Source organism: Sparassis crispa (genome assembly GCF_003851025.1).
Source record: "Sparassis crispa DNA, contig_000009F, whole genome shotgun sequence".
NCBI classification, from domain to species: domain Eukaryota; kingdom Fungi; phylum Basidiomycota; class Agaricomycetes; order Polyporales; family Sparassidaceae; genus Sparassis; species Sparassis crispa.
This window is the reverse complement of record NW_020939756.1, coordinates 55,258-77,114: the sequence shown is the minus strand read 5'-3', so window position 1 is coordinate 77,114 and position 21,857 is coordinate 55,258. Positions and strand designations below refer to the sequence as shown.

The following is a 21,857-nucleotide window of genomic DNA, read 5'->3' as shown; positions in this document are numbered from 1 at the left end:
CTCAAGATCGAATTAGAGGCCTCGTGCTTGACGTTCATTCAGTCCATGTCTTCAGGGTACATGGCGCTGAAGATGAGGTGGAATCCGCGCCCGACTCGGATATCACCGATGACGAGCTCAGCCTAGAACGGGACCATGTTGATGTACTCTACGTAGACGTCAGCGGGATGGGGCGTCACCAGAGGTTTACGAGCGTACAGCTGTGTAGGCAATGCACAGACGATTGTCGTAGGCGCACAACGCCGATGATTCTATCACTCAAGAGGCAGTACAAAAAGGACCTAAGTTAGCACCGCACACGGTTGATCACGCGATATACATCTCGCATCGAAATCCATGGACCATCAGATAACTTACCCTACGTCGATTGTCATCGATAAGGAGTGCCAGAAATTCTCTAAAGAAAGATTGCGTTTCGCAAGCTGAGTGAGTGAGCAATTAATGTCTCTTTGGCGTCCTAACAGTGTTACGCGTGACACCCCACGAGAATGTGACACTCGCGCGTTGACCGGCGTTGACCAGCGACCACCAGATTCGAGTTGACCATGGCATCCAACAGCTTTGGTTCGATTACGATTACATTTATTAAACGTCATTTCCCTGCAGACACAGCCGATTCAGTCGCTCGTGGCACTTGGCGAAGCGAGGCATGCCGCGTATCAGGTCCTATCTGGAGTTCCAAAGCTCGGTGGACGACTGCGGCGGTGGAGTATGCGCTGCAGGGCATCCCGTGCATCCCTTCTTCTATCGTCAACGTGTCTAGCTGTACCACAGCCCCCGTGCGTGGTTCTAGTGTTCATGCTCGGCGCTTGTCTGGATATCGATCCCATATCAACCTGTGGGTGCCCCCCATTGTTCGTCCTGATCTCCCGCGATCGCAACGATGCCTGCCTCTGCCCCCGAAGTGTATTCAAAGTGTCTCTTTCGTTACAAACACGGCTACCCGCTGTGGGCCCCAGAACCTGGCGACCATGGGGAAATCCTCATCGGCGACGTCGGCTACATTTCGCGGGGCGGATTTAAGCCCATGTTCAACGCCACTTACCCCAAAGATCATGCTGTAAATGCAAGGTACACCCTCCCGGACGACTTCAAGCCTCTGGTGCTTGACCTTAAAGATCGGTATCGGCTTCACCAATCGATCATGGCCAATGTGCTATGTAGTAGGACCGTGAAAGGCACCGGCGTCAGTGCAAATGCCACCGTGTGAGTAAACGTTTCGTGGACTCTTTACTTTTACTAAACTGCTCATCGACTGCATCAGTAACGCCGTCGGCGGAGGGGTGCAGTTCGAGTGCGCAGAGGATCAGGGTGCCATGCTCGTCCTCACCGGCCCTGCTGTGGCGGAGTGGCAGGACAAATCCAGGAGGCGCATCGGAAACTACATAGTGTCCAACTGCCAGGAATGGGTGGCTTTTAAAGGCAAAGAATTTACGGAGGATGATTTCATCTTCATATCAGGACATGAGAAGACGACACAATGGGCTGTGGCCGCAATCACCCAGAGTGGCAGATCTGCAACCCTTTCGTTCAATGGCAACTTTGGACCTGCAACCGCGGCATTCAGTGTGAGCGCGACGCGGGTGTCGTATCCTCAATTTGAATATCGCCTCGGCCCGCCCGGCTTGGAGTGGGGAGTGAATTCGCAGCGCGGCGGGGATCTTGCAATGGACCAGTCTATCTTCATCCATTATTTCAAGATGAAGACTCGGTTCGGTTTCATCAAGACACTCAAAGCTGCTGCGGAACCACGAGACCCATCCCGGGCCGCCGAAGAGCACGGTGAAGGTGTGGTCGCAGAGACGAGTGGCACTGATTCAGACGATGATGTCGTTGAACAAGTCCCATCTGCACACGAGGTAGGGTCGCTGCTTCCAGTGATGTTACTGCACCGCTGACAACTGCACGCAGCCTTGGGATCCTGTAGATTTCGTTCTAAATTACATTCTGAAGGTATTTACCATCGGGTACTCCGGATAATTCTTTATTGATCCAGCATCCAACAGCATTCCGAAGCAGAGGTCGCAGTGGCTAGTACCGAAGATCTGGGCACGCTGTGCGTAAGTAGCGTCGCTATCATCGCATCCACTGTCCACTCACGTTCGGCATGAAGAACAACTATATCCCGGATGACATCCCCGCTTTTTTGGAACAGACTTTGCCTGACATCGAAGTGAATGAGGAGGGCGGTGAGTGGAGCGCCTTTCTACCTGAACAACGAGGCTCAACCCGATTCTCAGTCGGCTCGCTCTCTTTGGAAACTTTCGGACTCGACCCGCCAGCCAGTGTCCCCGAGCAGACTGTAGTCCAGAGTACCGCGGACGTTCTTGCTCCAGCTGAGCCTGTCACAAGCAACGCCGAACCTGCTGAATCCGGCGGCGCCAGCGACCCCGCTGGGCCCAGCGGTGTGGATATCCCTGCGCAGGAGTTGTCCTTCGCCCCAGCTCCCGCTGAGATTGGCGGCAGCGATAATTCTGCAGAACCCAGCGGCACCTTGCCCAGCAGCGCGGATATCCCCGAGCTTCAACAGTCGTCCGAGCCCAGCCTGGAGGAGGGCTCGTCCAAGCCGCAGGCGCACGGTTCTAAGCACGTGCTGGTTCAGACAACGGGCGGGGTCACCACTCTCGCCTGCGCGGCAGATGGCGTCGTCGTGAGCGGCTCCGAGGAAGGCACCCTCACTTTGTGGGATGCGGAAAGCGGGCGGCAGCTCGCAGTGCACGAGGCGCACACAGACGGGATATGCGCGATCGGCGTGTCGCCCGACGGGCGCGCGCTGCTGTCCGCAGGACGCGACGAGGTCGTGCTCCTCTGGGACCTCAACCCGAAGTCCGAGGGCGGCGCGGTGGTGCGCGGGCAGCTGGAGGGCCACGAAGGGTTCGTGGATGCATTCGCTTGGGCACCGGATGGACGTACGGTCGTGACGGGAGCGGTAGACTTCACCGCACGGCTGTGGGATGTGGAGACGCGGGAGACGACGCATGTTCTGCGGGGGCATACCGCGATGATCATGTGGGTCGCGTTCTCGGCGGACGGGCAGCGTGTGGCGACGGCGGCCGCTGACTGTACGGCGCGGGTGTGGGACGTGGCGAGCGGGGCGGAGCTGTCCGTGTTGCGGGGGCACGAGAGCGTGGTCTACACAGTTGCATTCTCGCCGGACGGGCGGCGGGTGGTGACGGGCGCGGACGACGGGACCGCGCGGGTATGGCGCGCGGAGACGGGGGAGGAGCTCGTGACGCTGCGTGAGCACGCAGGCATTGTGTATCATGCCGTGTTCTCGGAGGATGGGAAGCAGGTGCTGTCCGTCGGCGGGGAGGGGCAGGTGAAGGTGTGCGACTCGTTCGGCGCGGAGGTCCTGCGCAGCATCGACGCGACTGCGGGTACGGACGACGGGCTGAACATTGGTGTGATCTCGCGGGACGGGAAGCTCGCGTGCACCGCGGCGAGCGACCACGTTGTTCGCGTATGGGACCTCGTCACGGGCGCGGCTGTCGCCGCGTTCGAGGGCCATGAGGACAGTGTGCAGGTGCTTACCTTCTCGCCGGACGCGAAGCGCGTCGTCTCGTCCGGGGACGACGGGACGATGCGTATATGGAACGTGGAGGAGAAGATGGTCAAGGCCGAGTAGAGGCGAGAGGAAGTGTGTTTATATACTATGCGGGTTTCTGCCTTGTATCTGTCGACCGTCATCTCTATGTTCTGTTTTGCTAGGCTTGTGTACTACATACCACAACGGAACTAAATCATAAGGGTTGCATATACGTCATAGTCCTCCACTGGCCACGGGATGCTGCAGAAATTATGCATGGTGCACCCGCGACTGACCTCTAATAATTTCCGACACGGTCAACGGATATGTTAACGGGTAATATCATGCTTTGCTACCATCTACCGCATTATTTCTCCTCCGCTTTCGTGCACTCGTCACGTTTCAACACAGTCACCACGGATCATCTCTATCTACATCCTGCCATCTACATACTATCTCATGCATATCTTCATCCACGGATGTCTGGAATGCACGCCGTGCGCCTGAAGTTCGTTCGAGGACAGTGGTTGTCGGCATTTTCAGATGGAGTGATAATAATCCTCTTTCCTCGGTTCCCTCTGACGGTGCACGCAGCCCATACACCGAGGACTAAAATAACTAGATCTACTTCTGCTATACGAGAACTGCGAACCGCGACGGAGAGCTTAGCTAGTTGTCCCTTCCAGAGTTCCACGACTCAATGGCATTCAGCTGTGTTCGTTGTGCATCTGCATCCCGGCATGTCTCATTAATCCATCTGGTTGTCCACAGCCTCAATGCACGCATAGCGCAGAAATGCGACAAACATTTAAACAAGTTCCGAAGCCTCATAGGTAAGGAAACTACGATCGGAGGGTGCATGTGCAACTGTAAACACGTGTGCTGCGTGAGTTCGCTGTGTGCGATACCTATGCGGAGGTACACAACTTGGTAACAACTTGGTAGCATTCACATTTGCCACTTGGGCCTCAGCCTCCCAGTGGTATCGTGGAGAAGCTGAGAAACACAGGCACACCGCACCTGCCAGCTCTCACCAGCAAGCACCAGCGTCGGTATTTCTATTGATACCATGCCACCGTTTTCTTCGCAGTAAGTTCGAGGAAATGACACGAGGGCAGGGGCATACCGTATCTCTGACTGATAACAGATCTCGAAAAGGACTCTGCTGAGTCGCAGATCCATCGTATCATCGGAACTTGTCAGAAACTCAGCAGACGAACTTGAAGTGGACTGCCAGTGCACAGGATATATTCCTGGGCTTCAAGTGGAGCGTGGCGGTTCCCCATTCTTGCCGACAGTAGAGCCCACTACAACAGTTTGTAACGAAGGAAGATACGAGATATACGTGCACCTTCCTCAGCCACAAGCGCGTCCCGGCGGCCCGCCTTGCTCCGCGACCGTTGGCAGCAGTGACAATCACATTTAGGCACACCCACAAAGTAGTGCACAGCGAGTCGCGTATGTCCGTAGCGCAAAGCTCCTAAAGCACCCAAGCAAGCAAAATACACCACGCAGTACGCCTCTCCCTTACCACTCCTCAGCCATCCCTCGGCCATCACGCACAAATCCGCGCTCAACTTTCAGAAAGACTTCGTCCGACTGTCCGAGTCGCTCCCGGTGTACGACTCAATGTTCAACATCAATCTCGACATAAACTCTGCAGGGACGCCACGTTTGTCGTAGCAGAAACACTACGTTGTCGCAAATGCCGGACGGGTTAAGCCTATGGGTCTGATCACTTCTATCTTCACTGACGTGTCCAATGCCATACTAGCGGCGGATTCAATACTGACTACTGGATGTACCAGTGAGGGAGCTTTCCAGATTACAAATGACTCGCTGACGTCCGAAATCCTTCATGGTGCGGCGCTTAGAAAAATACTTGCAGGAAAGCAAATCGCCACAAGTTGCTTGAATTTGAGGCCATGACGAAGAGGAGAGATTCGCTTTTGTGGATGGGTGGCCGCGCTTTCAAGCGTAATGGCCTTCCAGCTCCCACGTTCAGCCTCGAGGTGGCGGTGTGTGGCGGGGTCACCACTGAAGAACAATGAACACTTGGTCGACTACGTCATAATGAAGCAAAGCACTCGGATTGGTTCCTAAGCGACGTCAATGCAGCTGCAGCACCTCATTGCTATTCCATGGCACTACCACGGTGTGGCGGTGCCGAGCCTGGCCTGGAATCTGATATAAATCGAACAACTTAACGTGAGTCAAAGGTATACTTTGAGTTCACTCTTCCCTTTCGTTAACGTTGATACACACACTCTCACCTAAACCCACACACACATATGGACCGAATTTTTCGGGTGAGTGCACATTTACGCTGTTCCTCCTCTCCTCCTCTCCTCTCATGGTGCTCACCAACTCTTCCTCATAGACGACAGGAGGGGTCACCTCCCTCGCCTGCGCTGCAGATGGCGTCGTCGTGAACGGCTCCGAGGAAGGCACCCTCACTTTGTGGGATGCGGAGAGAGGGCGACAGCTCGCAGTGCACAAGGCGCACACAGACGCGGTATGCGCGATCGGCGTGTCGCCCGACGGGCGTGCACTGCTGTCCGCAGGACGCGACAAGGTCGTGCACCTCTGGGACCTCAACCCGAAGTCCGAGGGCGGCGCGGTGGTGCGCGGGCAGCTGGAGGGCCACGAAGATTTCGTGGTCGCGATCGCGTGGACGCCGGACGGGCGCACGGTAGTGACGGGAGCGGTAGACTTAACCGCACGGCTGTGGGATGTGAAGACGCGAGAGACGACGCATGTTCTGCGGGGGCATACCACGATGATCATGTGGGTCGCGTTCTCGGCGGACGGGCAGCGTGTGGCGACGGCGGCCGCGGATTCTACGTCGCGCGTGTGGGACGTGGCGAGCGGGGCGAAGCTGTCCGTGTTGCGGGGGCACGAAAGCGTGGTCTACATGGTTGCATTCTCGCCGGACGGGCGGCGGGTGGTGACGGGCGGGGACGACGGGACAGCGCGGGTATGGCGCGCGGAGACGGGGGAGGAGCTCGTGACGCTGCGCGAGCACGCGGGCATGTTGCATCATGCAGTGTTCTCGGAGGACGGGAAGCGGGTGCTGTCCGTCGGCTCGGATGGGGTCGTGAAGGTGTGTGACTCGTTCGGCGCGGAGGTCCTGCGCAGCATCGACGCGACTGCGGGTACGAACGACGGGCTGAACGCTGGTGTGGTCTCGCGGGACGGGAAGCTCGCGTGCACCGCGGCGAGCGACCACGTCGTTCACGTATGGGACCTCGACACGGGCGCGGCTGTCGCCGCGTTCGAGGGCCATGAGGACAGTGTGCAGGTGCTTATCTTCTCGCCGGACGGGAAGCGCGTCGTCTCGTCCGGGGACGACGGGACGATGCGTATTTGGAACGTGGAGGAGAAGATGGTCAAGGCCGAGTAGACGGCAATTCTACCGCTATCGAGCAGTAGACTGAGAGGAGTATTTATGTCTTGAGATGCGGGTACTCGTTTCTCGATTTCACTTCGTGTTGTTACTAACGTATGTCTTATTTCGACCGTCGTATGTATATTCTTCCTAGCCATCCTTGTTATATGCCAGTTTGCGGTGGTCCTACCCTTTTTTCTTGGTCCTACATCAGCCATAAGTGCGTCGCGGCGGCCCGCCTTGCTCCGCGAATACTGGTAGCAGACGCATACACACACAAAAGTTATTGCATGGCGAGGCGGGTCGCGAACGTCCACAGCGTATAACGGTTAGAGCACCCAACGAAGGAAGCAAAATATCTTACGCAGTACGTATCCGTTATCACCCCTCCATCCCTCAATCAGCAGGGGGCCCAAATCGGCGCTGAAGTTTCGGACAACTTCAACGTCCGAGTCCCCCCGGGCGTACAACCTCAATGTTCAACATCAATCTTGACACGAAGTCTCCAGGAACGCCCCGTTTATCATAGCAGAAATACTACGTTGGTGCGAATGCCGGAGGGGTGAGCCAATGGGTCTGATCACTTCACTGACATGTCCAACGTCGTACAAGCTATAGTAAGGGCGGGTTCAATACTGATTACTGGATGTACCAGTGAGGGAGCTTTCCCGATTATGTACGACCCACCGACATCCGAAAGCCTTTATGGTACGGCGCTTGGGACAATACCAAGGCAAGTTGTTTGAATTTGCGGCCATGATGAAGAGGAGGGATTCGCTTTTGTTGGGATGGACGCGCTTTCAAGCGTAATGACCTTTAGCTTCCCTCACGTTCAGCCTCGAGGTGGGTGGCGGGGTCACCACTGAAGAACAATGAACGTTTGGTCGACTACGTCATAACGAAGCAAAGCACTCGAATTGGTTGCTAAGCGTCTGCAGAAGCTCATTGCTATTCCATGGCAACTACCATGGTGTGGCGGTGCCGAGCGTGGCCTGGAATCGGATATAAAGTCGAACAACTCAAACCCAGTTGAAGGTACCGGTATAGTACTTGAGTTCACAAACGCACCAATCCTCCCTTTCGTTGACGTTGACACACATTCACCCAAACACACATACACTTCATCATGAGTAGCCACTTCGAGGTGAGTGCAGCGTTTACACTATCCCCTTGTCTCCTCTCCTCTCATGGCGCGCACTAACTCTTCGCCGCAGACGGCATCGTCGTGTGCGGCTCCCACAACGGCACCGTGATGGTCACTGTGCGGGACGCACAAGGCGGGGTGCAGCTTGCGCCGCACGAGGCACACAAAATGGCGGTGTGCGCGCTCGGAGTGTCGCCCGACGGGCTCATGCTACTGTCCGCAGGGGATGAGGTCGTGCTTCTCTGGAAACTCAGTCCGCGATTGGCGGGCGGCGCGGCGGTGTGCGGGCGGCTGAAGGGCCACAAGAATTTCGTGTACAACTGCGCGTGGGCGCCGGACGGCCGCAGGCACCACTGTGCGGATGTGGAGAAAGGGGAGACGACGCATCTGCTGGGCGGACATACCTCGATCATCAATTGCATCGTGTTCTCGGCAGACGGGCAACGCGTGGCGACGGCGGCTGGGGATTATACGGCGGGCGTGTGGGACGTGGCGAGCGGGGCGCAGCTGTCCTTGCTGCAGGGGTACGTTGGCATACTCTACACGGTCGCGTTCTCGCCGGACGCGCTGCGGGTGGTGACGGGCGCGGAGGGGACTGTGCGGGTATGGCGCGCGGAGACGGGGGAGGCGCTCGTCACACTGCGTGAGCACAAGAAAATCGTGATCATGCAATGTTCTCGGAGGACGGGCAGCAGGTGCTGTCCGTCGGTGCGGAGGGGCGGGTGAAGGTGTGCGACTCGTACAGCGGGGAGGTCCTGCGTAGCATCGACGCCACCGCGAACGCGAAAGACCGGCTGACCATCGCCGCGATCTCGCACGACGGGAAGCTCGCGTGCACCACCGCGCGAGACAACGTCGTGCGCGTATGGAACCTCGACACGGGCGCGGCTGTCGCCGCGTTCAAGCCGGGCCATAAGGACTGTGTGCAGGTGCTTACCTTCTCGCCGGACGCGAAGCGCGTCATCTCGAGCAGCGACGACGAGACGATGCGCATATGGGTCTTATAGGCACATTTAGACCAAATAGATGGCAACTCTACCGCTATCGAGCCGTAGACGGTGAGAGGAGGATCAATGTCTCGAGATGGGTACTCGTTTCTCAATTTCACTTGGCGTTGTTAACAATGTGTATCTAATTTAGACCGTCATGTGTATAGTCTGCTTCGCCATCCTGCCCCTAATTTACATTTTTTGCTCAACCGTCATACCTGTGGGCCCGCCTGCCGTACTCATTATTTGCGAAGGTGGTCCTACGACGTTTGAAGTTGTACTTTCAACCCCCTCTTGCTGGATACCACAGAGCAGGATTGTGCGAGCAGTAACCGCGCCGCGCGGGCCGTCAGCATCAGCCACAGACGCGTCCCTCCTTCGCTCCGCAAAGCCATGGCGATTGGCATTTGCAGCAGCGGCTCGCCTTCTCGCCGGACGCGAAATTCCACCCTTTTCATACATGTGCCACTCTCATCCTCTGCTGTCGCCTCACCGTTCGCACGAATCGGAAGATGATGGCTTTCCAGACTATATCCCCGCGCCTGGAACTTGAAGGGACGTCGCCTCGCGTCGAAGTGGACGATGAGGTCGGGCCGGTGAGTCGCCGCCTTTCCTTTCTTTTTCTACTCGCACCTGTACGAGCGGGGCTTGACCCGCATTCGCAGTTGGAACGCTCGGCTTTGCGTTTCTGGAAGAGACGCTGCCTCGCGTCAGACGAGAAGGTGGTGAGGGCGGTGAGTCGCCCACCTTCCTTTATTTTTATTTTTTATTTTTACCTGCACCTCCAACCCACTTCCCCAGTGGGCACGCTCGCCGATTCCGGACTCGACGGACCCGAGCAGTATGAGCGCGCCACGCATATGGGTGAGGACAGCCTCTAGCCTTCCCCCTGCTCTCCGCCGGCGCCAGCCTCGGCGTGCGCTCCAAACGGGGTGGTGAGCGGCTCCGAGGCAGGGCGGGCGTGCCGTCGAGGCTGAAGCGGGGTAGACGCATACGAGGGGAGGAGGGTTGATATATTTGAGATGAGGCGGCGCCGAGCGTCGTCCGTGCCTGCTTCGCCGCACTTGATACCCCGACGGGGTCAGAGCAGGATCGTGCATATGTATATATATATGGACACGAGAAGACGTCGCGATTCACGATTTCGTTTTCGCTTTCACTTTCGATACCGTATCCGCACGTCGAGTCCCGAGCAAGGCGCGCTTGTGGCTGAGGAAGGTGCACGTATATCTCGTATCTTCCTTTGTTACAAACCGTTGCACTACTGTGGGCAAGAATGGAGAACCGCCACGCTCCACTTAAAGCCCAGGAATATATCCTGTGCACTGGCAGTCCACTTCAAGTTCGTCTGCTGAGTTTCTGACAAGTTCCGATGATACGATGGATCCGCGACTCGGTGGCAGAGTCCTTTTTGAGATCTGTTTTCAGCCAGGGATACGGCATGCCCGTGCCACCCTCGTGTCATTTCCTCGAACTTACTGCGGAGGAAACAGTGGCGTGGTATCAACAGAAATACAGACGCGGGTGCTTGCTGGTGGGAGCTGGCGGGTGCGGTGTGCCTGTGTTTCTCAGCTTCTCCACGATACCGCCAGGAGGCTGAGGCCCAAGCGGCAAAATGTGAATGCTACCAAGTTGTGTACCTCCGCATAAGTATCGCACATGGCGAACTCACGCAGCACACGTATTTGGCAGTTGCACATGCACCCTCCGATCGTAGTTTCCTTACTTGTGAGGCTTCGGAACTCGTCTACACGTTTGTCGCATTTTTGCGCCATGCATGCATCGTTGCTGTGGACAACCTGACGGGTTGATGAGACGTGCCGGGACGCAGATGCACAAGACCTGCTCGAGTGCTTCGCAATCAACCTGTGTCGAACGATCAAGTATACAGTGGGCAAGGACGGGTTAGTGTTTACATACTTCGTGCAACCTGCACAGGCACATGGATCAGCCTCTCGACAAGGAAGACAGTCGGCACAGGGCATCATTCAGCGGCCTCGGGACAGCGATCCCCTTGCCAGGGGCAGTCATTATCACACTTTGTAACTAACTACTAGCCGCTGTTTCTCGCGTTGAAAAAGCATTTCCAGTTAAGAACAGCCACAACGACACGAATTGGGCCCTCAGAAATCGTACACCACTATAGTATCAGTAGAACAAACTAGACTGGGTAAACCGGATCGCAAATGGACTAACACCGTATATGCAGCGAGAGACACGACCGCCGTCCTTTAATCCTGTCCTCTCGGCCGAAGTATAATTGTGCAGTGTCAATCAGGCAATTTAGCATAAAGTGCAAAAAAGCAAAAAAAATGTCGAAGTGACGAAGGAGTTGTCATGATGTGTGCATGTGATGGATGCGATAGCGGGAAAAGGCTTGAAAAGCACAGCAATAATGTCCGTCACGACATGCTCTCGATGCCAAACTGCGGCAGATACATACCAGGGTTTCAGGCGACGATGCAGCCGCCATCATTAGGACCGGTGCCGGTGTCAAGATCTACTAGAGCTGTGGTGGAATCTGCGTTCTCGGCGGGAACGGGAGCAGCGATGGTGAAGAGCGCGTCCATTTCCACTGAGTGTGGGTATGAGAGAGGCAAGGTAAATATTAAATCTCGAGGAGTGGAAAGGCTGGACACGGAGGGCGTACTATCGAATCTCAGGCGTGTCCGTGTCCGTATTTATGTGTCCGTATATTCGTTTTTTGATAGCTTCTGCGGAATCCCTGAGCACTGCGAACAATAACGGATGGACGGACTCTGTTCGGCGGGAGCAATTCGTAGCCTTGAGTCCAATCCGCGACCACTCGAGTCAACCGGTGCGATGTCGTTGGAGACGTCTCGTCGCCGTCTTATTGTACGCACGATCGCTGTCAATCCGACGCGCTTCTGGGTCGACCCGGATCCATCGGGCTGGCACAAGTACATACTGGACGAGTTAATTCAGAAAAGGCTGGAGTACAGTTGCGAGCAGGTCCCATCCATTCGCCTCACGGCCGGGCTTTATGCGCCACCTCGTAAATCGGAAGAAGCCATGGGCACGGGCAGAACGGACACACGCACGCACGCACGCACTCTGCCGACTTGCAATTGGTTTGTCGAGACACGTCACGGTGAGGCGAACGGCCTTCCCGGACCGGAATGGCGACGCTCATATATATTATGACGAGGTGGAGGGACACTGCGGGACGGACAGACCGCTATAGATTATATGTGGACACGAGAAGGCGTCGCGATTCACGATTCACAATTCATGATTCACGATTTCGATACCGTACCCGCACGTCGAGCCACCGTACAGCCACCGACGCGTCGCATCGCGGAGTGGGGCCGACGGGGGCGCGTATAGGTCGAGCGAGGCTGCCACGGCATACGGTCCGCCTGCAGTGCTTCGGTCCGCCGCGTCCACCGCTCGGAGCTTGCAAATCGTCCACGACGGGGATGTTAATATGCAAACGACCGGTGCGTGTTCCCGCTGGACGTGTGTACAGCGGCCCTCGCTCCTGAGGCCTGAAGGCCTGATCGCGCACCGCGCAAGCGAGCAGGATATGATATCTACCGGCGCACGTCGTCCAGCGCCCGCGACGGGAATCCGCGCTCCGGCGCGCCAGCTCGCGCGCGCGACAATGTCCTCCACCAAGCAAAGCGAGCAAGCAAGCAAGAACATCCTAGCGGTATAGTAGTGCCCTATAGCAAGTACGTCCCCCCCTCCCTTCCTCCTCTCCTCTCCTCCACACATCCCCACCACACCACACCACACCACAACCGCATTCCACCCCGAACCGCCAAGCAAACCAGCCACACGGGACGGGGCGCGACGGATAGCGGTCAGTACTGTGCATTTAATATATATATAGCCGGATCCGGATGTGAGCCGAAAACGTGGGATGGGATGGGATGGGATGTAGCCGAGACCGTGTAAGATAACCCGTACGTGTGTACTCATATAACTCATATACTCGTACGCGAGTCCGTCCGTGCGCGCGATCCACAAGAGAAAAAAAAACCAACAACAGCTCCACAACAACAGCTCAAAAAAAGCACGCGGGGGGGCGGGGGCGGGGCTAGCACACGACGCAGCAGCGCGCGGCGTCCCAGTCGCGCTCGCGGCGGCCGCGCTCGTGGTGCGCGGGGGGCACGTGGGCGGGGACGCCCTCGCGCATGAGCATGCTCGCGCGCGTCGCGGCCTCGAAGACGTCGTCGACGCCCTCGATGCGCAGCGCGCTGCACTCCTTGTACGCGCGCGCGCCGATTTCCTGCGCGACGCGCTCGGCGTCGCCGCGCGAGACGAAGGCGGGGGAGGAGGCTTGCGGGGAGTCTGTGTGCGGGGGTAGTGGGGGGGGGGGGGGGGTGAGCGTTCGGCGTTAGTGGGTGGCAGGTGGCAGGTGGGGTGTGAGGGGGAGGGGGAACGTACTTTCTGGGGGCCGCAGGTCGGATTTGCAGCCGACGAGGATGACGGGGATGGATGGCCCGCAGATGGAGCGGACTTCTTCTATCCACTGCGTGGGGTGGGATGGTCAGAACGCAAGTGTGACACGGAGGAGGCAGGGACGAGGACGCACCTTGACGGAGACGTTGTCGAGCGAGTCGGGAGTGTCGATGGCGAAGGCGATGAGGATGACGTGGGATTTGGAGTAGGACATGGGCCGCAGCCGCTCGTACTCTTCCTGGCCACTGCGCACGATCAGCGGGCGGACAAGGGGACGAAGGGGGGGACGCACGCAGTGTCCCAGAGCGCGAGCTGCACGGGCTTGCCGTCGAGGCGGATCTCGGCGACGTAGTTTTCAAAGATGGCTGGGGGGCGCGGGGGCAGCGTACAGCAGGGGCGGCGCGGGGGAAGGGGCGGGACTCACTGGGTTGCTGCGGCGGGTCAGCGGGCGTTGGTCAGAGCGGGGCGCGGGGGCGACTCACGTATTCCTTGGGGAACTCTCCGAGCGCGAACGAGCAGAGCAGCGAGGTCTTGCCGCATGCGCCTGCGAGAGAGTCAGCGGCAGGTAACGGCGGGCGAGCGAGCGAGCAGGGACGGACCATCACCGACAATGACGAGCTTTCTCCGGATCTGCGGGCGAGCGTGAGCGGGGTGCGGCGCGGTGGGGGCAGATGAGACGTACGGGATTCCTGGAGGCCATGGATATCGGGGGACGGGTGGGTGGAGGAGGGAGAGGGGACGGTGAGGGGCAGAGGGATGCTGCTGGGCTGGGAGGCGCTCCACCCAAGGGAACCCTCCGCACCGCCCGCTGACGTAACCATTCATTCCATGACGCGCCCCCACCGCGCCTCCTCGAGCGCCCGCCCAGACCCCCAGTCCTGGCCTCTCTCCCCTCTCCTCGGCCCACCTAGCGTCGCCGACACCGCTGCCCGCCCGTCCGCTGCCAGCGCCGCCGTCGACGCGCGCGTTCTCACGCTGTCGAGCTTCCGTGATGGCCGCGCCACCGCCCATTGTTCCCCTCCGGTCTTCTTGCTCCCACTACAGCTCCTCCCGGTCCCTGTCTCTCCGACCCTGCCCGCCCCACAGCGGCCTCCGCTCTCCGTGCACGTCATGTCCAGTGAGCTCTGACGTGGCCCACGCTTGCACGCCTCGCCCGATGTCCCAGGTAAGTCCCCTGCCTCGTCTCCCCGCTGCGACCGGCTCCGCCCTCTGCCTGCCATCCGTCCTCGCGCCGCAAGCTTCGCCTCACCCACGACCCCGTCTTCTCCCCGCGCGCGCCTCGCTGCTCGAGTTCCCATTTGTATATCCCCGTGGCACGTATCGCATCTCCGTCTTTCACCACACGTCAACGCAGATGCGCGAGCCGCCGAGCGTGAGTTCCAACGCGTGGCGTGTCCATCCGGCCTTCAAGCCCCTGCTCCATGCACGTCCAACCTGAAATATCGTAGTAGTTCCCGCTCCCACCTCCGCGTGCACACGCTCGCTCTACCCATGGCCCCACCTGCCCGTCAAGCCTTCACGCTTCGAGCTTCGTACTCGACATGCCAGGAATGTCTGTGCGGATAGCGAAGGTGCTCCCGCCCGCGGCGGGACGATGCCGATATCAATCAATCCGGGATCCCGGGGCTGCGCAGACGGATATGGCTTGCACGCCACCACCTCCATCTCCCCCCGGTGTCCCCCAAAATCTCCCCTCTTCGATCGCGTACTCGCAGTATACACATACGGCTTTTTTCATGCATCATGCATCCCTCCTCGCGCCGCACGCTTCGTCTTCCCCACAACGCCGTATATTCGTCCCCCGCAGCCCCCCCGCTAGCCGAATTCCCATCTGTCTAAAGCCCTCCCCCCACCCAGCGCATCGCCACGGACCACGCCAACACAAGCGCGGGCCGCCGTAAGCGGCACACAGCACACCCGTGAGCCACCCCGAGCCCCCCCACGGAAACCCGATGCGAGTCGAGAGTGCGGGATACCCCCGGTGGCCTTGTTGGGTGAGCCTCGCTCGTCGGCTTGCGCGTCGGGTGGGCTGGCGTCTGTGTTGGCGGTGTACGAACTACCCCCCCCCCCCTGGCGTCTGCTAACTGGGCGTTCACAAGCCACCTCGAGTGTGATCGTCCGTGCGCGCGGGATACGGGGTACAGGGGGATATTCGCGATTCTTGCGAGCTTGGAACTTGGAACTTGGAACTGGAAGCCTGGCGTCGTCTTGCGCGCGGCCGGTTGAGCGCGTATGCTGCTGCTGCTGCTGCTGCCGCTATTTCCCGCATTTGGCCTTTCTTTTGTTTTGTGGAAGGGTGCCTTCCCCCCTCCGTTGCTGCCAGGTTTATGGTCCGCCGCGTACGGGGCATCCGCGCGTCTCTCGTTATCCCGGCGTCGGGGACCTCTCGTCCTTCCTTCCTCCGACCTCTGCGCCCGCTGTGGTACCGCGGGTGGATAGAAGAGAGGACGAGCCGCCTCTCCCGCCGTTCGTCTCCCCCCTCCCCAGCTTGCCCTCTCGCGGCTGTCCGGTTGAGGCCGCGGTCTGCCGCAGGGATTGGCTTGTCTGCGGGATGCGCACCCCGAGCTTGTCCAGCGCTCTGCTCGCGACCTCGGTCTGCTCGACGCATCGCGAGCTCATGCGGTACACTCCCGGGCTGTGCGTAGCCTCGTCTCCTCGGTTTTATTTCCGCGCCCGGCGGACGGACGGCCGCCGAATACCGAATGGCGTCCGTTTTGGGCGTGCGCGTGAAGGGTCGCGAACGTTCCTAGCAACCTTGCGAGTAGGAGTGGTCCGTGCTCGTTCTTGACGCTCTCTCTTTGTCTAACGCCTCTCGGCGAGCGCGGAGATCACAGACGGGGTGCGTGTGTCTCGTGCTTGTTGGGTGGATCGTGTGCGGCGATGCGATGCGTGGCTGTACGGGCTGGATCTGTCGGAAGGCTTGTTCGAGTACTTTGCGCCCCTCGGCGACGGTGTGCTGACGGGCACTTGGTGGGTTGACGACGCGTCGGGGTCGGGGTGCGTGCTCGCGGTCGCGTACGTAGCGTTTTTGTTCGAGAGTTGTTCGTGTTGCGCGTGGTTTCGGGCAACGAACGTGAACGGTCGGATATTATGGTGTGCGGTGCTGGGACTCGATTTTTTCGGCTCGATCTGCGCGTGCGCTCGCGCGATGTCGTGGGATATACGAACTTCAGAACGCCTGCGGGCGCGGTCTCGGTCTGTCTGTGCGGCGTGTTCACGCGGGCCCGCGAGGATCTTCGCCTGCCCGGTGTCGTTTTCTTGTTATGGTAGATTTTTCCAGGCTCGCTTGTCGTTTGTGAGAAATCTCTGATCGGTATTGGGCGGTAGAGCCCACCTCCGACTCTGACTTGCTCCGTTGTGTCGGTGCAGACGCGCCCGCGCCTCGTGCTCAGGCTCCTGAGAAGAAAACGCGAGGGATCGAACGTCGACCACCGGCGCGCACCGCGTCAGATCGCGTACGCTGTTACGGAGGGAGCTGCCCCCCCCCCTCTTACGCGCCCGCTACTTATCGCCTTCGCCTAAGAACGCGAGCTGTCATCGAAAGAAATATTCTGAGTGGCGCGACGCGATGCACTGGGTACGTACTCACTCGCGCCCAGTGTACGAGCCGCGTCCCTACCTCTCTCGTCTTCCGCAGGTTGCGTTGCTTCCGCCGTCTGCCAACTCAGTGCTAGATTCCTGCGATTCTCGCTCGATGGATTCCCGCAATGAAGTTTGAACGTCATCCTTGTACGGTTTACAGATCGGCGAGCGGAAATGTGGCCGAGGGCGTTTAATTACGAAGCCAGACGATCTATCGCGAGACTTCGTCGCGTCGCCGCTGGGGAGATCACGGCAGGTCGCTGACTGCGAGTCATAACGGTACGACATGGGTCACACCTCTCTGGGAAGCCGGTCGCCGTTTCTTACATGTGGCGCGGTAGGTTTCGCTAATTTGCCAGGCAGCCGCGTATGGGGAGCCACCCGGACATGTCGGCGTGCCCACGCGTGGAACGCCAGGGGGCGGCTCCGTTCGTGCGCGATGGTCGCCTCGTTATCCCGATACAGCTGGCTTCCAAGACGCATCAGGATATTTGGACAGGTGGGATGTATCTGCGCTCAGCCTACTTCCTCTTCGAACTCTGCGTGTCCCACACATGACGGAGCGTTTGTATGCTACCACTGGGTATAAGAGAGGAAACGATCCCCGTCACCTGCTTCCCCCGCCAGTTGTATCCGACGCCTCTCCCGGACAAAGCTTCACGGCGTTTGCATTTGTGACCTCGTGCAGTTGCAGTCTATCGTAGGAACAGCCCCCGTATCTCTCGAAATGCGTACGTCTGGCTTATTTGGAGCTCTGCTCTCGATCGCTCTGCCTCTGGTTGCCGCCAATCCGCTCAATGCAGCTGTCCTTGGTCGTGGTCCGGGCATCGACGAAGTCGCACGTCGTACGCCCGGCGACGTTGCGCGCCGTGCGACTGTCGGCGGTCCCTATATGAACGCAGCATTCATACATTATGTTGGCGGACCGTGAGCACCGTTGTCTCTTTATTTTCCCGGCCCAGCAATAACATCCCTCGTGAAGACTCGCTTGTGGCCCCATAAACTCCAACTTTGTGAGTAGTATGTTCTTGTTTAAAGCTCTTTATCGAGCGCTCTCGTCGCCAGTTCGTAGCGTTGGACGCGTCCGTAAGTGGCTTGCATTTCGCTCCTGGTCCGCGTTGAAATGGTGCCACACAGCAATTCGGCACGGGCTTCCCGGGCCCGAACTGCAACGTCCCGATCACCGTCCAGGTGGGCTCCCATTCGATGACCGCGGTGATCCTGGACGTTGTGCGTGTTACCCCCTTCTCTTCCTGCCCGGGTGATGGTTGTTCATTGGTATTGTGCGGTGCTGCAGTGCGTGGAGTGCGGGGAAAACGGGTTGGCCATGTCGAGTGCCCTTTTTGAATATTTTGCACAGCTTTACGATCCGGTGCTGTACGGCACTTGGTCGGTCGACAATGCGTCGGCGTCGGATTGAGCTCTGGCGCTGCCCGGGGTGCCTGCGTGTACAACCAGATTCCTGTCGAGTACTTGTCGTTTTACTGGTGACTTTCGTGCTATACATGTATCTTCCGTTTCAGAGCAACGACCAACTCAATCCGCGCGCCCGTGCGCCCTCTTGGCTGTGAACGCCTACGGAGGGCTCGGTCTGTTTCCGAAATGTGCAGCACGGTAGTGCTGTGTTGAATCGATTTCCGTGATAGGTAATTCTTCCTTGCTCGCGCACTGCCCATTTCTTATGGCATGCATTTCCAGGCTAGAAAGGTCTCCCTACTTCCATTGAATTTGTGAGAAGTTTCTGATATTACGCGTAATTAGAACGCTGAATTTCCCCCACTTCGGACTCGGACTCGACCCATTCAATCATGCTGTATCTCCGCTCGCTGTAGACGGCCGCCCTTAGTGGTGAAAGTCGCTCGGCCTACTGAGGAGACAGCCTGAAGTCAAACATCGACAGGCCCAGTGGTGTTCCGTTCGTATGCAACTTATGATGAGCACGCACACTCCCTTGCGGTCATCGCTGGAAGTCAAATCGACTCTTCTGGAGCGTATCCACCTCATCGAGTGGCTCATCGTACACCGCCGGAAGCCAAGGACGAGAATCCTCCAGGATCAACTGGACATTATTTTGCCAGCTGAGAAAACAGGTTATGTTTTTTCTTTCTTTTCGGTCCTCGGGCGTGATTCTGAGATGTTGCAGGTCTGTTTCCTAGGGACGGCTCAGCGGCAGATCACCCATCGTTGCTTCGACGGCGTCCAGAAAAGCTAATACGACAGCGAGAACTTCTGAAAATCGACAATGTGATTCGAGGGTGGTCCGAACCTCCACATACTTAGACCATATCGCACAGCCTTGCCTGCAGGACAAGACCACTACAGACCTAATAGGAAGGACTCGAAAGGCCGCCAGGTGGCGGCGGAAACTCGCTCGAGGTGAGAGCGGACAGAATTGCCACAAAACAAATAGCGCGCAATGACTGTGTAAAAAGGACGCTTTCACTTTTGGGTCGCGAGAGCTTGTATTCGAACGATTGGCGTGACTTATGGCTAATCTATCACTCCCTCTGACTTCACCGAGTAATTCTCACTAATGTTTGCGGTAGCCGCCAAAAGTACCTGTATTCTTCGGGAACATATACTCGCAGATACTCATTATTGCTGTCTGCATAATCACGTAGCTCGTAAACGGAATGCTTCGGAACTAGAGTCTCAAGAGCGCTTCCGAGACGAACCCGAAGCGTCACTGTTTCCACCTTCATCCAGAGCCCTCTTCTTTCCGCGCACATGCGGAAGGACGATCATACCGTAGGAGAAGTAGATGCTATCTTCGGTATATGGCTTGGCATCGTTTCCCGTGTACTCGGCACCCTCCTCCTCGATGCGCGTCCAGGTGACCGCAGCCTTATCGTAATCGACGGAATAGAAAGGAATATCGACTGCGTTGACCAACCATTTAATCTCGACCAGATTCGAGCCTGAATCTTGTTCGTTTTCATCCTTGTCGCCAGGGAACTCCTTCTCAAACTGGTAACGAGCTGTAGCCTTCCGTTCAACCTCCTTTAGCAACGACTCAACATGGGCCTGCGTGAAGGGATAGACTTTGGCATCGGCGTTGACCTCCTCCATGTCACCCGTGCGGTATGCTTCGGCTGTGACCTTCGCCAGTACTGGGAGGAAGTGAATGTTCAACTTCTTCTTCTGCGCTATCGCATGAGCGGCCTCGTTCAGGATATTGTCTAAGCCGCAGAGCATGGTGGTTCCAATGCAGTACTCATGCGCGAGGAGCACACCGTACGGGGCCTGCATCTTCTCCAAGACCTTTTCCATCTTCTTGCGCACAACGGACGTCTGCCTCCCCTCTTCTATTTCCTTGCGGAAGAGCTTGAATGCGATTACAGCTCGGTATCCGCTCTCAATCTCTGCGACTTTATGCTGGACGTCAGGGTGGAAGGCAATCCAACTACCGCGCGTCGCTTCATGTCCATCGTCCTCATCGGTACCGTAGATGTCATTGCCGATGAACAGACACCCCTTTTTGGTTGTGTCCCCAAGGCCAACGAGGAAGGTGCCAACTAGGTTCATCTCTGGCGTATCTCTGTGGGCCTTGAACTTGCCACCGGGGCCGTACATGTGGATCTTGTACGGTTCGACGCGCACGGAGCCTGGGACGAAATGGTCACCCCAGCATTTTTCGACCTGCTCGATAAGGTTCGGAGAAATGCTGAACTCCGAGGCAGGAATCTCGCGTGCGTCCCGGACATTTGCATCGACTTTGGTCTCCTGTGCACGAACGTCCCCGAAGCCGGAGACCGCGCCGTTTTCGAACCACTTCTTCAGCTGTTTCGTAAGTGAGCTCCGGCTGGTCACTTTAGGCTTTTCACCTTTGTTATTCGTTCCTGCGCTGCTTTCGTCTGGACTGGGTACAATATCACCAGAGAATTCGCAACCGGGACGAGTGATGGTAAGCCTGAACGGCTCGGCCAATATGCCGATCCAATGATCACGTCCGTCATTATTATAGATCTCGGCAAGCTCTTTGAAGAGGGCCTACAGTAAGATATCACCGCTCAGGTATGTTATTCTGAGAAAACGATTGGTGTGGAAAGGAGAGACAAACCTTATTACGGGCAGAGCCATTCTGCGTACCTTCATCGTTGTCATCTTCATCATCCGTCTCTTCGTGCCTCTCGAATCCGTAATCCTCTTTGAAATTGTCTTGCTTGGTCTCGCATACCCCTATCGGCTTGAGATATTTTGCAGCTAACTCTATGGCCTTCTTGAGGTCCAAGGCGGTACGCAAAGAGGTAGGGAGCATGATTCGTGTCTCCGACGAAATATGGGCAAGTACACAAGGGTATAATTCGAGAAGGCGAGTTAGTCTCGCGCCGCGGTGGTGGAAGAACGTCGTCAAGCACTCAGGAGGTGCTACATCCGCGTTCGCAGCAAACCATGTGATTACGTCGTCTGAGGAGCGCGACTCACCTCTACAGTCCATCCGTTTAGTATCCTGCGCACTGTAACGTGAATAAAGAGTACTATTCTTGTCGTGGACAATTCTGGGAATGTAGTGAGCAACAAGAGTCCAGGCAGTATAACGATATGCAGACCTAAATATACCCTGCCTTGGTTGATAATAATAAATATGCCAAGCCTACCTTAAACAGTCCGCGGACGTAGGACATTACATCCTGGCCATGAAACTGTCCAAGCAGAGCGAAGCGTTCCGTGCTATAGCGAGGGCACCAGTACGAAGCCTCGCAGAGTAAGACAGAAAAATAACTAATGCGAAGAACGCGGTTCAGTAGACTCATGGTCCTCTGACTCCAGCAGTTTCCCGCCTCCGGTGTTCGCGCCTGC

The 21,857-nt window shown here is 57.6% G+C and overlaps 7 protein-coding genes across 7 annotated transcripts; 5 read left to right on the top strand and 2 right to left on the bottom strand.

Annotated features, from left to right (window-relative positions):
• Positions 1–883: 883 nt before the first annotated feature.
• Positions 884–3,625, top strand: SCP_1000280 (predicted protein; the record flags this gene model as incomplete). Its single annotated transcript, XM_027761898.1, has 6 exons — positions 884–1,206; positions 1,265–1,859; positions 1,912–1,953; positions 2,007–2,060; positions 2,114–2,189; positions 2,241–3,625. The coding sequence occupies 6 exons, from the start codon at positions 884–886 to the stop codon at positions 3,623–3,625; spliced, it is 2,475 nt and encodes an 824-aa protein (XP_027617699.1).
• A 2,192-nt stretch (positions 3,626–5,817) lies between these two features.
• SCP_1000270 (hypothetical protein) lies at positions 5,818–6,929 on the top strand (the record flags this gene model as incomplete). Its single annotated transcript, XM_027761897.1, has 2 exons — positions 5,818–5,835; positions 5,907–6,929. 2 exons carry the CDS (start codon positions 5,818–5,820, stop codon positions 6,927–6,929), a joined length of 1,041 nt encoding a protein of 346 aa, XP_027617698.1.
• A 1,237-nt stretch (positions 6,930–8,166) lies between these two features.
• SCP_1000260 (hypothetical protein) lies at positions 8,167–9,065 on the top strand (the record flags this gene model as incomplete). Its single annotated transcript, XM_027761896.1, has 2 exons — positions 8,167–8,661; positions 8,751–9,065. 2 exons carry the CDS (start codon positions 8,167–8,169, stop codon positions 9,063–9,065), a joined length of 810 nt encoding a protein of 269 aa, XP_027617697.1.
• Positions 9,066–11,870: 2,805 nt separating this feature from the next.
• Positions 11,871–12,212, top strand: SCP_1000250 (hypothetical protein; the record flags this gene model as incomplete). Its single annotated transcript, XM_027761895.1, has 1 exon — positions 11,871–12,212. One exon carries the CDS (start codon positions 11,871–11,873, stop codon positions 12,210–12,212), a length of 342 nt encoding a protein of 113 aa, XP_027617696.1.
• An 898-nt stretch (positions 12,213–13,110) lies between these two features.
• SCP_1000240 (GTP-binding protein) lies at positions 13,111–14,175 on the bottom strand (the record flags this gene model as incomplete). The annotated part of the gene is made up of 8 exons (XM_027761894.1): positions 13,111–13,364; positions 13,461–13,545; positions 13,609–13,720; positions 13,768–13,840; positions 13,900–13,906; positions 13,958–14,019; positions 14,075–14,105; positions 14,158–14,175. 8 exons carry the CDS (start codon positions 14,173–14,175, stop codon positions 13,111–13,113), a joined length of 642 nt encoding a protein of 213 aa, XP_027617695.1.
• Positions 14,176–17,784: 3,609 nt separating this feature from the next.
• Positions 17,785–18,404, top strand: SCP_1000230 (hypothetical protein; the record flags this gene model as incomplete). Its single annotated transcript, XM_027761893.1, has 4 exons — positions 17,785–17,984; positions 18,040–18,070; positions 18,123–18,143; positions 18,195–18,404. The coding sequence occupies 4 exons, from the start codon at positions 17,785–17,787 to the stop codon at positions 18,402–18,404; spliced, it is 462 nt and encodes a 153-aa protein (XP_027617694.1).
• A 1,305-nt stretch (positions 18,405–19,709) lies between these two features.
• SCP_1000220 (hypothetical protein) lies at positions 19,710–21,315 on the bottom strand (the record flags this gene model as incomplete). The annotated part of the gene is made up of 2 exons (XM_027761892.1): positions 19,710–21,047; positions 21,118–21,315. 2 exons carry the CDS (start codon positions 21,313–21,315, stop codon positions 19,710–19,712), a joined length of 1,536 nt encoding a protein of 511 aa, XP_027617693.1.
• Positions 21,316–21,857: the final 542 nt, after the last annotated feature.